At 39.5% G+C, this 13,944-nt stretch overlaps 1 protein-coding gene across 2 annotated transcripts in view; it reads right to left on the reverse strand.

The window, feature by feature from the left end:
• KIF4A (kinesin family member 4A) overlaps nt 1–13,944 on the reverse strand; it is a 144,270-nt gene that overhangs the window by 54,508 nt on the left and 75,818 nt on the right. For both annotated transcript variants that reach the window (XM_058658272.1, XM_058658271.1), the window contains exon 15: nt 4,032–4,135. In XM_058658272.1, coding sequence (XP_058514255.1) covers nt 4,032–4,135 — 104 coding nt within the window. The remainder of the gene's footprint in view (nt 1–4,031; nt 4,136–13,944) is intronic.

The following is a 13,944-nucleotide window of genomic DNA, read 5'->3' on the forward strand; positions in this document are numbered from 1 at the left end:
TCTAGCTAGATGAACAAAGAAAAAAAAGAAAATAAACTACAGAAAATTAGAGATGAAAAAGGGAGATATTACAACCAAAAAAACTAAAATACAAAAAAGGCTCATAAGAAATTATTATAAAGAACTATATGCTAATAAACTTGAAACAGAAAACCTCAAAGGAATGGATAAATTCCTGGTTATATATAATCTATGAGATTGAATTCAGGAGCTATGAACAATTGAAACAGAGCTATAATAAGCAATGACATCAAAGCAGCAATCAAAAGACTTCCATCAAAAAAAAAAAAAAAAAAAAAAAAGAAGAAGAAGAAGAAAAGACCAGGAATTGATGGTTTTACTATTAACTTTCATAAAACATCCACAGAGGAAGTAATTGCAACACATAAAAAATCATATATGGGCCTGGTGGTGTGACCTAGTGGCGTGACCTAGTGGCTGGGGTCCTCGCCTTGAGCTCACCGGCGGTCGAGGACGGCCTGGGATCTTGGAACCCTGCACCCATGTGGGAGACCTGGAGGAAGTTCCTGGCTCCTGGCTCCGGATTGGCACAGTGCTAGCCCGTTGCGCTCACTTGGGGAGTGAATCATCGGACGGAAGATCTTCCTCTCTGTCTCTCCTCCTCTCTGTATATCTCACTAGGTAATAAAATAAATAAATCTTTAAAAAAATAATAATAATAACATAAAATACTGAACAAGATGAAAATCTGTCAAACTCTGAAGCCAACATCACTTTGGATACATCACAATCAAGTAACATTTATACCAGAAATGCAAGAATAGCTTAGCATTCAAATATCAAGTTTATGCTACAAATCATATCAAAAGATTGAAGAAATCGATAGAAGAAAAATATGGTTATCTCAAGAGGTACAGAGAAAGCATTTGATAAAGATTCAATATCTCTTCACAATAAAAAATTCCACAAATTATGTATTTAAATGAACATTCTTCAAAATCATTATATATATCAGCCAATATGTGACTGAATTGGGATAAGCTGAAAGTATTTTCCCTCAGATCTGGAATAAGGCAAGGATGTCTGCTTTCACCCCCTCATATTCAGTATGGTATTGGAAGTTGAAGCAAGAGTATTCAGGGAGGAGAAAGAAAAGGCATCAAAATGGGAGAAGAGGAAGTCAAATCATTCATATTTATAGATTACATCATGTTGTACATGGAGAATCTAAACAGTCCACCAAAAAGCTGTTTGAATCAATAAACCAAGTCGGTAAAGCTGCAGGTTACAAAACAAGCATAGAAAAAAACACATTTTTGCATGTTAATGATTGACATAAAGAGAAATCACAAAGAAATTATAATCACCACAACCACAAAAATAAAATATTTAGGGATAAATTTAACCAAGAAGTGAAAGATCTTCACAATGAAAACCACCAAACATTGATGAAAAAAATCATCAAGGACACAGAAAATTGAAAGATATTCTTTGCTTATGGATTTGAAGAAATTGGTACCATTGAAATATCTATACTACCTAAAGCAATCCAAAGATTCAATGTAATCCCCATCAAAATATCAATGACATTCTTTACAGAATTAAAAAGAGCAGTCCATATATCCACATAGCATTGAAAATAGCCATCTAGATTTAGAAGGACTCACAAAGAGCTTGAACAGCCAAAGGGATTATGAAGAAGAAAATCAAGCTGGAGGCACCATAACACCTGATTCTAAAGCATAATACAAAGCTACGGTAATAAAGCAGCATGGTAGTTGCATCAAAACTAAAATACAGGTCAATGGAACAGGTATAGTCCAGAAACTAATGTACATACAAATAGCCAACTGATTTTTGACAAAAGTGCTCAGACCATACAGTGACATAAGGATAATCTCTTCAACAACTGGTTCTGGCAAAACTGGATATAGACAGATAGAGATATACATGAATAAAATTAGATCCACATCTCTCACCATATAAGCACCTATTTTAAGACCCCAAGATAATGAATTTGCTGGAAGAATGTAATGGAAAAATTTCAAGACACTGACAACAGGGGACAACTTACTAGACAACATCCACAAAGAAAAGGCAACAAAAGCAAAACTAAACAGGACTATCAAATTCAGAAGTTTTTGCACAGCTAAGGAAAGGATCAATAGAAGGAAGAGACATTCAAAAGGAGGCTAAAATATATGCAAGCTACCTATCCAATACAGGATTAACATCATGAATACATCAGCAACTTGAAAAAATCTCCACAACAAAAGACTAACCAATTCAGTTTAAAAAAAAATGGGCAAAGGACCTTGAAACACAGTCCTCAAAAGAAGAAACACAAACGGCCAACACTATATGAAATAATGCACTGCTAAAACATCACTAAACATCACTAGCCATCAGGGAAATGCAAATCAAAACCACAATGATGTATTACTTTACCCCTATCAAAAGGGCTAAAAACAAAACACAGAGAGTAGAAAACAAATGCTAGCAAGGATGTGGAAAAAGTTGAACTATTGGTTGGAATATAAATTAGTATAGCCACTGTAGAAAAAAAATATGGAAATGTCTTAAAAACCTAGAAATAGACTTGCCATGTGAACCAGGAACCCCACTACTGGATATATATCCAAAAGGCACGAACATACTGTATCAGAGTTACTTGCACCACCATATTTATAGCAGCACTGTTCACAACAACAAAACCTTGGAATCAACCAAGGTGTCCATCATCAAATGAATGGATAAAGAACATGAGGTGTCTATACATAATAAAGCATTAGTCAACTATAAAGAATGAAATTCCACCATTTCCACCAAAATGGATGCAACTGACTGAAACAATCCGCTACTGAACAACGAATACCACATTTTCTTCCTTATACACAGAAGCCAAAATTTAAAAAGAAAAAAATGCCTGTATCAGTACTGCTGCAAATATATACGTATGAGACTATTTTTTTTACTTCTTTGTCAGATCAGTGGTTAAGAATGTTATACTACTATAGTTCTGGTGATCTGTGACTACATTTGCTGTATACAGGTCAAACAGTCATTTTTCCCATTCAATTATTGTTTATAGTCATTGCCTATATTCCCACAAAATTGAAGAGTCTGTTTTTAGCAAGCTCTTTCCCAAGTGAAGTTATTAAACCTTAAGTTCAAAGCATGATATCTAAAAAACTAAAAAAAGAAAGGGAGAAGAAACAGTGGGAAGGAAGGACCGGAAGAAGGGAATGTTGTTATATTTTTAGAATTTTTACCTACAAACAATATTGATCTGTTAAGAAATAATTAAAAAATTTAAAAGATCTTTTCAAGGCTTTAGTTAGAAAATATGAACGTGGGAACACTTGTATACCTTTTGGAAAACCACAATAAGAGGGCTGAGCGTTGGTGGAGTGCCCATTGACAAATAGCACACTAAATGATTTACATGATAATTAAAAATTATTAAATTTACTTTTGAAGTATCAATGAATTATTTATTTATTGGAAAGACAGAGAAGAGATCTTGCATCTGATGGTTTATTTCCCAAATTCCCAAAAGAACCATCACTGGGCCAGGTTGAAATCAGAAGTCCGTAATTCAATCTGGGTTTCCTATATGGTGGTAGCAAATGGTTTACTTGAGCCATCAGCTGTTGTCTTCCAGGGCATGCATCACCAGTAAGCTGGGACTTGAACCCAAGGACTTTGAATGCAGGCTCCCAAGCAATGAATTAACTGCTGTCCTATAGCAGATGTGATAATCTCCAAAGCCAGCAAACTTAACCTTTCATACAGCCTTCCTTGATGATGTCAGCCTGAATTGCCTCAATTGATATTTTCTGGTCAGAAATGTTAAGTTACTAAAAAGTGTTAACTACTAATTATGTGTCGTGTTATGGCATTCTGCTACTGCCACCTCAGTACATTAGTTAACACCTCAATTATTTAACTTTTTTTGTACTTAGATGTCCTCTCCACTAGGTTTAGAACTTGGTACAGCAGAAGAGCCTTCTCAACTTCATCTAAACTCCTTGCAGTTAACAGACACTTAATATCTATTGACTTCTTACTTGGCTTGGTTGGCATCCTTCTTCGCTGTCTGAAGTTCAAGAACCAATTCTTCCTTTTCCTTTTGCAGACTGATGACTTCCAATTCAAGATTTTTTATATTGTCCTGGAATGTAGTCAAAGAGAAAGAAAGCATTACAACAAGACATAGGAAGCAAACTGTCTCAGCATTTGATATCTCAACACACTATGCATGAAATTTTATCATTCAACTTGCAGATTAAAAACAGTTCTTGATTTGATGGAGACTAAAGCTTCTGTGCAGAAGCCTTGATGTATTAAGTCTGAGGCTGCTAGCCTTAAGAAAGTCCACTTGCAAGCTTGGCCCATGGCATATGTCTAGGAACTATGGCTTCCCCCCTGCTGATAAGACTGGCTCACTGAGAACCTTCCCGTTGAATCACAGGACTTCACATACTTTCCTACCCATGCAAATGATTAAGAATGTCTAACTCACAGAATTATTGGGAAGATCCTGTTGTCATAACCAAAAAGATTAATGGAAACTGGCTTAATCAGTGGTTGGCAACTAAAACAGATTATCCATAGGCTCCAATGTAGTGACAAATTGACACAAAGAAGCAGAAGGGGGACTGGTGATGTGGCTTAGCCAGTTAAGCTTCCGCCTGTAGTGTCAGTATCCCATATGGAGGAGGTCCAAGTCCCAGCTGCGCTGTTTCTGATCCAGTTCTCTGCTAACACACCTGGAAAATCAGCAGAAGATGACCCAAGTGGTTGGACCTCTTCAGCCACATGGGAAGCCTGAAAGAATTTCCCGGCTTCAGCCAGACCCAGCCCAGGCTGTTGTGGGTTTTTGGAAAGTGAACCAGGAAATGGAAGACCTCTCTTTCTCTGTCTCTCCCTTTCCCTATACAACTCTGACTTTGAAATAAATAAAACCTTTTTTTTTTTAATTAATTACGTTGCATTATGTGACACAGATTCATAGGCTCTGGGATTCCCCCATTCCCTTCCCGTGCCCTCCCCCCTTGGTGGATTCCTCCACCTTGTTGCAGTATTACAGTTCAAATTAAGTCAAAATTCTTTCGTTGCAAACATATACCAAGTATAGAGTCCAGCATCCAACTGTCCAGATAAATTCAACAGTTTCTTGGGGAGACTTTCTCCAATCTGAAGGTAGAGCTGGCGGAATATCATCCCAGTCAATTAGAAGCCCCAGCACAACATCAACAACAATTTACAACATTATAGAATTAATTGACATGGTATTGAGTAATCAATACGTTATAACAGTGCAAGTTCTTAACCACATCCTGTGATTACTTTCATTGACCCTTCAATTTTTGTTTGTGCTCAGCACTGGCTGCTATACACCTTAAAGTGGCTATAGGGTACTATTCAGCTGTCTCATGTCTGTTTTCATTTTAGTATTTAGCTGTTTATTGTGTTGACACATAATTTTGCTGAACTTGGTAGATTTTAGGATAGTTTTAAACTGGCTTATAAATCTAACCAGGCCTTTGTCAACAGGTGAGGTGCAGAACAGTTTTAGGAGGGGTGTGCAGAGACATCTTCCTTACCCTAGTGAGGAGTAACTAATCTTTGTGTCCTATCTAGTAAGGTATATGTGGATCCACGCTGATCGTTTCCTGTTTGGTTCTAAGCTTTCCTTGCATTTCTCTATCTATTCTAAAATAAATAAAATCTTAAAGAAAAGAAGGGTCCAGCACAGTGGCCTAGCGGCTAAGGTCCTTGCCTTGAACGCACCGGGATCCCATATGGGCTCCAGCTCTAATCCTGGCAGCTCCACTTCCCATCCAGCTCCCTGCTTGTGGCCTGGGAAAGCAGTCGAGGATGGCCCAAAGCCTTGGGACCCTGCATCCTTGCAGGAGACCTGCAGGAAGTTCCTGGCTCCTGGCTTTGGATAAGCTCAGTTCTGGTTGTTGCAGTCACATGGAGAGTGAATCAACAGATGGAAGATCTTTCTCTCTGTATATCTGATTTTGCAATAAAAAAAAATAAGTATTCGAAAAAAAAAAAAAGAAACTAAAAAAAAAAAAAAAGAAAAGAAGCAGAGGTAGGTTGCGTGGGGCTCTATTACTGAAGCTTAATAAAACAGAGCTGCTTTCTAAGCAATATATTGAGCCACATTGGTATGACCTATGGAAATGGCACTTACTTTATAGGGTCCTGTGCTTATTTAAACTAGTCAATAGTATGTATGCATATACATATATATTCTTTATTTTTACTTGTATAAGTTACATATGAATATGTTCTTAAAAAAATAAAGGGTAATTTCCCTGACTGTCTTACCCCTGCAGAAATTCCAGTCCCTTTTCTAGAAGTAACCAGCATCACCAACTTGGTACATATCTGCCAGATTCCTCCCCAGTACTTACACATTACATATATATAATGTATGCATACCATACTATATATAATCACACATACAAATATACATGTATACAAGTGTCTAGATCATGTGTATAACAGTACATATATGAAATATGTATTCTATGTATATGTATGTAAGAGGCACTTTACAAAGTTCATGGAAATTGGAACTAAGAGTTTATTCTGGTGCAAAAAGTTTTGAATCTTATGTATAGCTTCCTTAAAATATTTTTCACGAACTCTTTGAATATCCCTTGTATGTACAACCTTTTTTACACCCAAATAAACTTATTTTTCAGTTTTTCTCCTGAACTTTTTGAAGTATTCTTTTATACACGTGAATGTATGTATACCAATGTAAAAGTGCTAAATTATTCTGTAATTTTCTTTACATTTTTTTTTAAAAAAGCACTATTATTTATTTTCATTTTATTTGAAAGGCAGAGAGAGAGTTTTGTAACCACTAATTTATTCCCAAAATTCCTGCAATAGTTCAGGCTTGGGCAAGCCAAAGCCAGGAGTTGGGAGCTCCTTCTGAGTCGCCCATGTGGGTGGCCAAAAACCAAATATTGGAGCCATCATCTGCTGCTTCCTGGTATTTGCATTATGAAGAAAATGAATCAGAAGTGGAGCCAAGTCTTGAACCAGGAATTTGATATGGGATGCAGAATCCTAAACCTCTGTACCAAAACATCCACCACTATAATTTCCTATCTTAAATTTGACTGGTTTTTGGAAACTTACTCATTTCAGTGCACAGAGATCTACCTCGTTATTTTTGCATTCCTGAAATATTCTTTTTTTAAGTAAACTTTTTTTATTTTTCTTTTTAATTGGAAAGGCATTTACAGAGAGAAGGTGAGACAGAAAATTCTTCCATCCACTGGTTCACTCTCAAAATGGTTGCAAAGGCCAGAGCTGAGCTGATCCAAACCCAGGAGCTTCTTCTGAGTCTCCCAAGTGGGTGCAAGGATCTAAGGCTTTGGACCATACTCTACTAGTTTCCCAGGCCATAACTAGGGAGCTGGGTGGGAACTGGAACAGCTGGGACATAAACTGGCATCCATATGGGATGCTGGCAGTTGTAGGTGGAGGATTAGCCAATTGAACTATTATGCTGGCCCTGGAATTATTCTTATATATATCTTCTGTGTACATAAACAGCTTTACCAGAGTAGAGACAAGTGGAATTACAGGGTCATGAAAGAACACATTTTCAATTCTAACAGACACTACCAAATTGTCCCAAAATAATCAATTTCCATTCTCTAGCTATATATGAACACTTGATTCCCTGGTACCCTTGACAACATTTAATACTGCACTTCGGACTTGCTAGCAAGCTTACGAATTAAAAATAGTATTTCTCTGTTTTATGTACCACATTTAGCCAGTAATTCTCTCAGCAGCTCCACTGGGGGAATTATTCAAATATTTGAGTCTTGGTTTTCTGTAACTTAAGGTAATTTAGATTAATCAGAACCTATATCCTGTCCAAATTTTCCTCACCAATTCTTCAAGATAATAGGAAAAACATGATTTAAAATGAAAAACGGCCTTATTTCTCAAAAAAAAAGAGAGAAAGTGATAAATGTGACTAAAAGGTACTTTTTCAAGTTTTCTTCTCAGTTTTTAGATTTAGGAATTCAAGCAAATTTAGTTCTAATGGGAAAAAGACTGGGTCTCTCATGATTAGCACCGCTTCATGGGATTAGAAAAATACTGGGAATTTCATGTACCTGTGTTTCTTGGCAAGAGTATAAGAAGAGAGCAATAATTTTTCAGCCTTATTGGTAATCCTTTGTTTACCCTATAAAAGGGCTGCATTGTACATATTGAACTTGCTCCCTCCTGAAACCCAGTCATAAATTAAAAAAATAATAATGAAGAGAGGGCCCGGCGGTGTGGCCTAGTGGCTAAAGTCCTCGCCTTGAATGCCCCGGGATCCCATATGGGCGCCGGTTCTAATCCCGGCAGCTCCACTTCCCATCCAGCTCCCTGCTTGTGGCCTGGGAAAGCAGTCGAGGACAGCCCAATGCTTTGGGACCCTGCGCCTGCGTGGGAGACCCGGAAGAGGTTCCAGGTTCCCGGCATTGGATTGGCACAGCACCGGCCATTGCGGCTCACTTGGGGAGTGAAACATCGGATGGAAGATCTTCCTCTCTGTCTCTCCTCCTCTATGTATATCTGACTTTGTAATAAAAAAAAATAAATCTTTAAAAAAAATAATGAAGGGAGCAAAATAACTGAGAAGTAGCAGCATTTTCAGAAAGAAAACAGTTTGGTAAGTAGTAACAGATTTCTAGAATGGAAAAACCTAAAATGTAACTCTGATAAGAAAGAATGAGTAGGCAGTAAGGGCACGAAAAACACACAGTAACAGAGCAGCAGACTTCCTTTCTGGATGGGCTGCATCTGACAAACAGCAGACAGTCACAGGCAGCAGTCATGCAGAATCACCGCAGTGACGGGAAGTGAAGCATGCAGTGATGGAGTGGCTGCAACCTCCCTACCGTCTCCAGATTCCCAGAAGCATGCGAACCACCACTCTGCCCACATAACACCAAGCAGGAAACTGACCGGCGCAGCAGAAACCTGTGCACACACAAGGTCTTACTGACTTCAGTGCTGTACGCTTCAAAATGGACAGACAGCCAAACAGCATTAGAAACTTGAGGAAAGTGATTTAGGAAAAACACACCAAACCAAAATTAACTAAAGAAAGGAAATTTGGAGAAAACAGGTGAGAAGAAAAGTGTGACCAAATTTATTTTTTATTTTCCTATTCAGAGATGGGTAGGACCTTCATGGGGGAAAAAAAAAAGCGCGGCTGGTGTCATGGCACAGCTGGCTCAGCCACAGCCTGTGGCACTAACATTCCATAAGAGCATTGGTTTAAGTTCCTGCTGTACCACTTCTGTTCTAGCTCCCTGTTAATGTACCCAGGAAAGCAGTGGAAGATGTCCCAAGTACTTGGGCACCTCTTACCCTCAGGTGGGACCCAGAGGGAGTTCAAGCATCCAGGCTTTGGCCTGGTGATCGAAGCCAGTTGGAGTAAAACAGTAGATGGAAGATCTCTAACTCTGCCTCTCAAATACACATATCTTGGAATAAAAACTGAAAAGACAATAAGTAGAAAAAAGGAGGGATGAAAGAAGAAAAACATAAGAGATCCAATATTGGGGGCGAGTGCCATGGCGTAGCATCTTAAGCCTCTGACTTTAATGCCAGCATCCCACATGGGCACCTGTTTGAGTCCTGGCTGTTCCACTTCCAATCCAGCTTCCTGCAACTGCACTGGGGAAAGCAGTGGATGATGGTCCAAGTCCTTAGGCCCCTGTACCCATGTGGGAAGAAGCACCTGGGATCAGACCAGCTCGGTTCCAGACATTTCAGCTAACTAGGTAATGAACCAGAGGGTGGAATGGGTCAATCTCAGTCTCTCTTTCTCTCTCTGTAATTTTTCCTTTCAAATGAAAACAAATCAATCTTAAAAAAAAAAAAGAGAGATCCAATATTGGAATAAGAGGGGTACAAGAAAGAGAAAACATAGAAATGTACAGAGGTGGCATTGTCAAAGAAATGATACAGGAAAACTTCTGAGAAAAGGGAAATAACACATTTTCAGATCAAAAGGACCCATTTAAGCACCGAGCACAATAAAGGAGAAAAAGACCCACAGCAAAGCATATTATTGTGAAATTAAATAACTCTTAGAGACCAAGAAAAGATACTGAAAGTTTCCAGTTGCAGAATCAATACATCAATAAATCAAAAAATCAAGAATCATAAAGGACCCCTAACAGCAACAATGGAAAGAAAAGACAGTGACACAAGGCTTTCAAAATTCTGAAGCAAAATGATTTTCACAGAATTCTAAATCCAGCTAAACTATCAAATGTAAAGGGGGAAAAGCCATTTTCAGCTAAGCAGAGCTTTAAAACATTTTCCTTCCACATGTGCTTTTCCAGAAAGATATCAGGTTATATTCTACTAAGACAAAGAATGAAAAAGACACGGATTTGTTTATAAGACAGGATGATAGCTCCAGGTTGATGGTGAGGCAGTGGGCATTAAACAAAGCAAACCCAGGACAGAAGATTCCAAGAGGGTTGTTCTTTTTTTTCTCTCTCTTTTTTAGATTTATTTATTTATTTTGTTGGAAAGGCATATATACAGAGGAGGAGAGACAGAGAGAAAATCTTCTGTCTGATGGTTCACTCCCCAAGTGGCTACAACAGCTGGAGCTGAGCCAATTCGAAGCTGGGAACCTGGAGCTTCTTCCGGGACTTCCATGTGGATGCAGGGTCCCAAAACTTTGGGCCGTCCTCGACTGCTTTCCCAGGCCACAAGCAGGGAGCTGGATGGGAAGCGGGCCCCCCAGGATTAGAACTGGCGCCCATTTGGGATCCTGGCGCATTCAAGGTGAGGACTTTAACCACTACGCTGTCACACCGAGCCTAAGAGGGTTGTTTTCAAGAAAGAAAAGCCCTAATAAAATTATCTGGTATAAATTAGATCATAATAGGATGAGTTTTACCAAAATGTTTGGAGTTAAAATGATAGTCACATAGAAGATTAAGTAAATGGAAAAAAATGAGATGATTAGAAAATATAGTTATATTTATAAAATATAAATATAAATACAAGAAAATATAAAAAGTTGAACAAGAAATATCATCACATTATACTATGTAGCTCATTTGTAAAGTATATTAACAGAGTTAAAAAAATGTAAACACAGAGAATGTGTGGAGGAATACGGTAAGGACACATTTAAACAGACGGAGAAACACTAGCCAGTGTGAAACAGAGAGGGCACAATCCAGGAAGCAGGAGAGGACATAGAAACAGCAGAGGGGCACCTGGAGAATGACAGACACGGGAAAGCAGCGGACACAACGGTTTGGTGTTGCAGTGACCAATACCCCAGCAGCATTCAGCAAACAGCAATTTGAACTACAACAGCAGGAGGGAATTGACCAGCCAAAAGGTGGGAAGGTGTGTTCACTGGCAGCTCAGGGGGTGAACCCAGATAAACAACTACCCATCCTGCTGATCTGTTTGATTTGACCAGCAGCAGAGACAGTGTGGCAAGTCCCAGAAGGGTGGTGCAGAAACAGGGTGAATTTGGCAGTCCAGTCCACCCTCTACAGCCAAATTGGGCACCATTTTGTATAAGGAGGCAAAGGCTATGGGACGGTACTGCTCATGTACTAAGCTGAGAGTGAACTCATTTCTGGCTCAGTAAGCGCAACAACATGGCATCCTACAGGTTCCACCCAAGATAGGTACAGGTAGTCCTCAGACCTGACAGCCAGAATATCAGGAACTCTAGTACTGGCATGCCAGGCGCCATTTTGTACAGTTTGGCAAAGGCTTTAAGACTGTAGAGACAATAGTGAGCTGCACTTGTGATGAGCTGGGAGCGAACTCACTGAGCTCAGTGCATTGCACTAGTCCCACAGGGAAAATAATACCAACTTGGCATCGTATGGGTCAAAACAGGTCTGTGTGGCCCTAAGACCTAACGGCCAATAGGTTACAGCAAGACCAACACCAACAACAACCTAGTTATATAGGACACCTGGTGTCTCCCTAATCCTGGAAACTGCTCCAATCGGAAGTGGAAGAAAGGTTGTACAGACAATAGTGCAGCCTCATGATGGTATCACAGGAGGTGAAGAGTGGTGAGCCAGGAGCTGGGGCTATAGAGACCATGAGGGAAGTCTAACCTAAGAACCTAAATCTGGAACTCGCTGGAGGGAGAGGCACAACTAATTGCAAACAAAGAGCTGTGTGCCAACCGCAATAAGTAAAATCAAATTGTAGACTTGTGAGTGACACAGCTTAGAAACCTGCCCAAGGAGAAAAATCTGCTAACCAGAAGTACAATGACCAAGAGCAAAGAAGAGACAGAGGCACAATGAATATTGCTGAAGACTCCCCTGAAAACAAGCAAAAGCCTTTGCCAATCTGAGCTCACTGAAGAAGACACTGAGAAAACAGGAGATACAGCATTCAAACACTTTTTTTATAGATTTATTTCATTTTTATTGGAAAGGCAGACAGAGAGAGGAGAGGAGATGGAGAGGAAGATCTTCTGTCTACTGATTCACTCCCCAAGCGGCTGCAATGGCTGGAGCTGAGCCAATCTGAAGCCAGGAGCCAGGAGCTTCTTCCGGGTCTCACTCAAGGGTACAGGGTCCCAAGGCTTTGGGCCATCCTTGACTGCTTTCCCAGGCCACAGGCAGGGAGCTGGATGGGAAGCGGAGCTGCCAGGATTAGAACCGGCGCCCATATGAGATCCTGGCATGTTCCAGGCAAGGATTTTAACCACTAGGCTATTGTCTGGGCCCTGAAAACACTTGTTATAAAGTTTCTTATCAACAACAAGAAGCACATAATATAGGAGTTCAAGGAATTTAAGCAATATGTCACACAGGAAATGAATCAAATGAAAGCCGATCTATCAGAAATGAAGAATACAGTGGAGCAAATTAAAAGTACAGTGGAGCGTCTCCAAAATAGAATGGAGGAGGCAGAAGAAAGAATCTCAAAATTAGAAGATATTTCCTGGGCTCGGAGGCGTGGCCTAGCAGCTAAAATCCTTGCCTTGAATGTGCTGGGATTACATATGGGCGCTGGTTCTAATCCCGGCAGCTCCACTTCCCATCCAGCTCCCTGCTTATGGCCTGGGAAAGCAGTCAAGGACGGCCCAATGCTTTGGGAGACCTGGAGGAAGTTCCTGGCTCCTGGCTTCAGACTGGCGCAGCACCGGCCCGTTGTGGTCACTTGGGGAGTGAATCATCAGACAGAAGATCTTTCTCTCTCTCCTCCTCTCTGTATATCTGACTTTGTAATAGAAATAAATACATCTTTAAAAAAGAAGAAGATATTTCCTGTCACCAAGGGGCAAAAAAACAAAAATCTGGAAGTAGAGCTGGATCAGGCTTAAAAAAAAAATACTCAAGAATTGAAAGACAGTATTAAAAGGTCAAATATAAGAGTTATGGGAGTCCCAGAAGGTACAGAAAGAGAAGCTTGGTTTAAAAATGTACTCAATAAAAAAATAAGGGAAAATTTCCCTAATCCAGAGAAATTGTGAAAGAACATGCAGGAGGGCACAGAACTCCCAACAGGGTTGAACAAAAACAATCTTCACCACGACACATGATCATCAAGCTCTCTTCAATTGAACATAAGGAAAAGATCCTTACATTTACACGTGAAAAAAATCAACTGATATATGAAAGAATGCCAATTAAACTCACAGATCTCTCACAGGAAACTACAAGCCAGAAAGAAAGGAGTAACACATTCTAGATTCTAAAGGCAAAAATTGTCAGCCCAGGATAACGCACCCAACATAGCTTCCCTTTGTCTTTGAAAATGAAATAAAATTCTTCCAAAGTAAAGAAAAGTTAAAAGAATATGCCTCTTCCAAACCTGCCCTACAGATGATAAAGATGTTCTCTTGACAGAGAAGAGGAATAGTGCCCACCAAAACCAAAGGCAAATGTGAATAACATCCCAGTAAAATGACAACAGAAGACT

This window comes from Ochotona princeps, chromosome X, assembly GCF_030435755.1.
Source record: "Ochotona princeps isolate mOchPri1 chromosome X, mOchPri1.hap1, whole genome shotgun sequence".
Lineage (NCBI taxonomy): Eukaryota > Metazoa > Chordata > Mammalia > Lagomorpha > Ochotonidae > Ochotona > Ochotona princeps.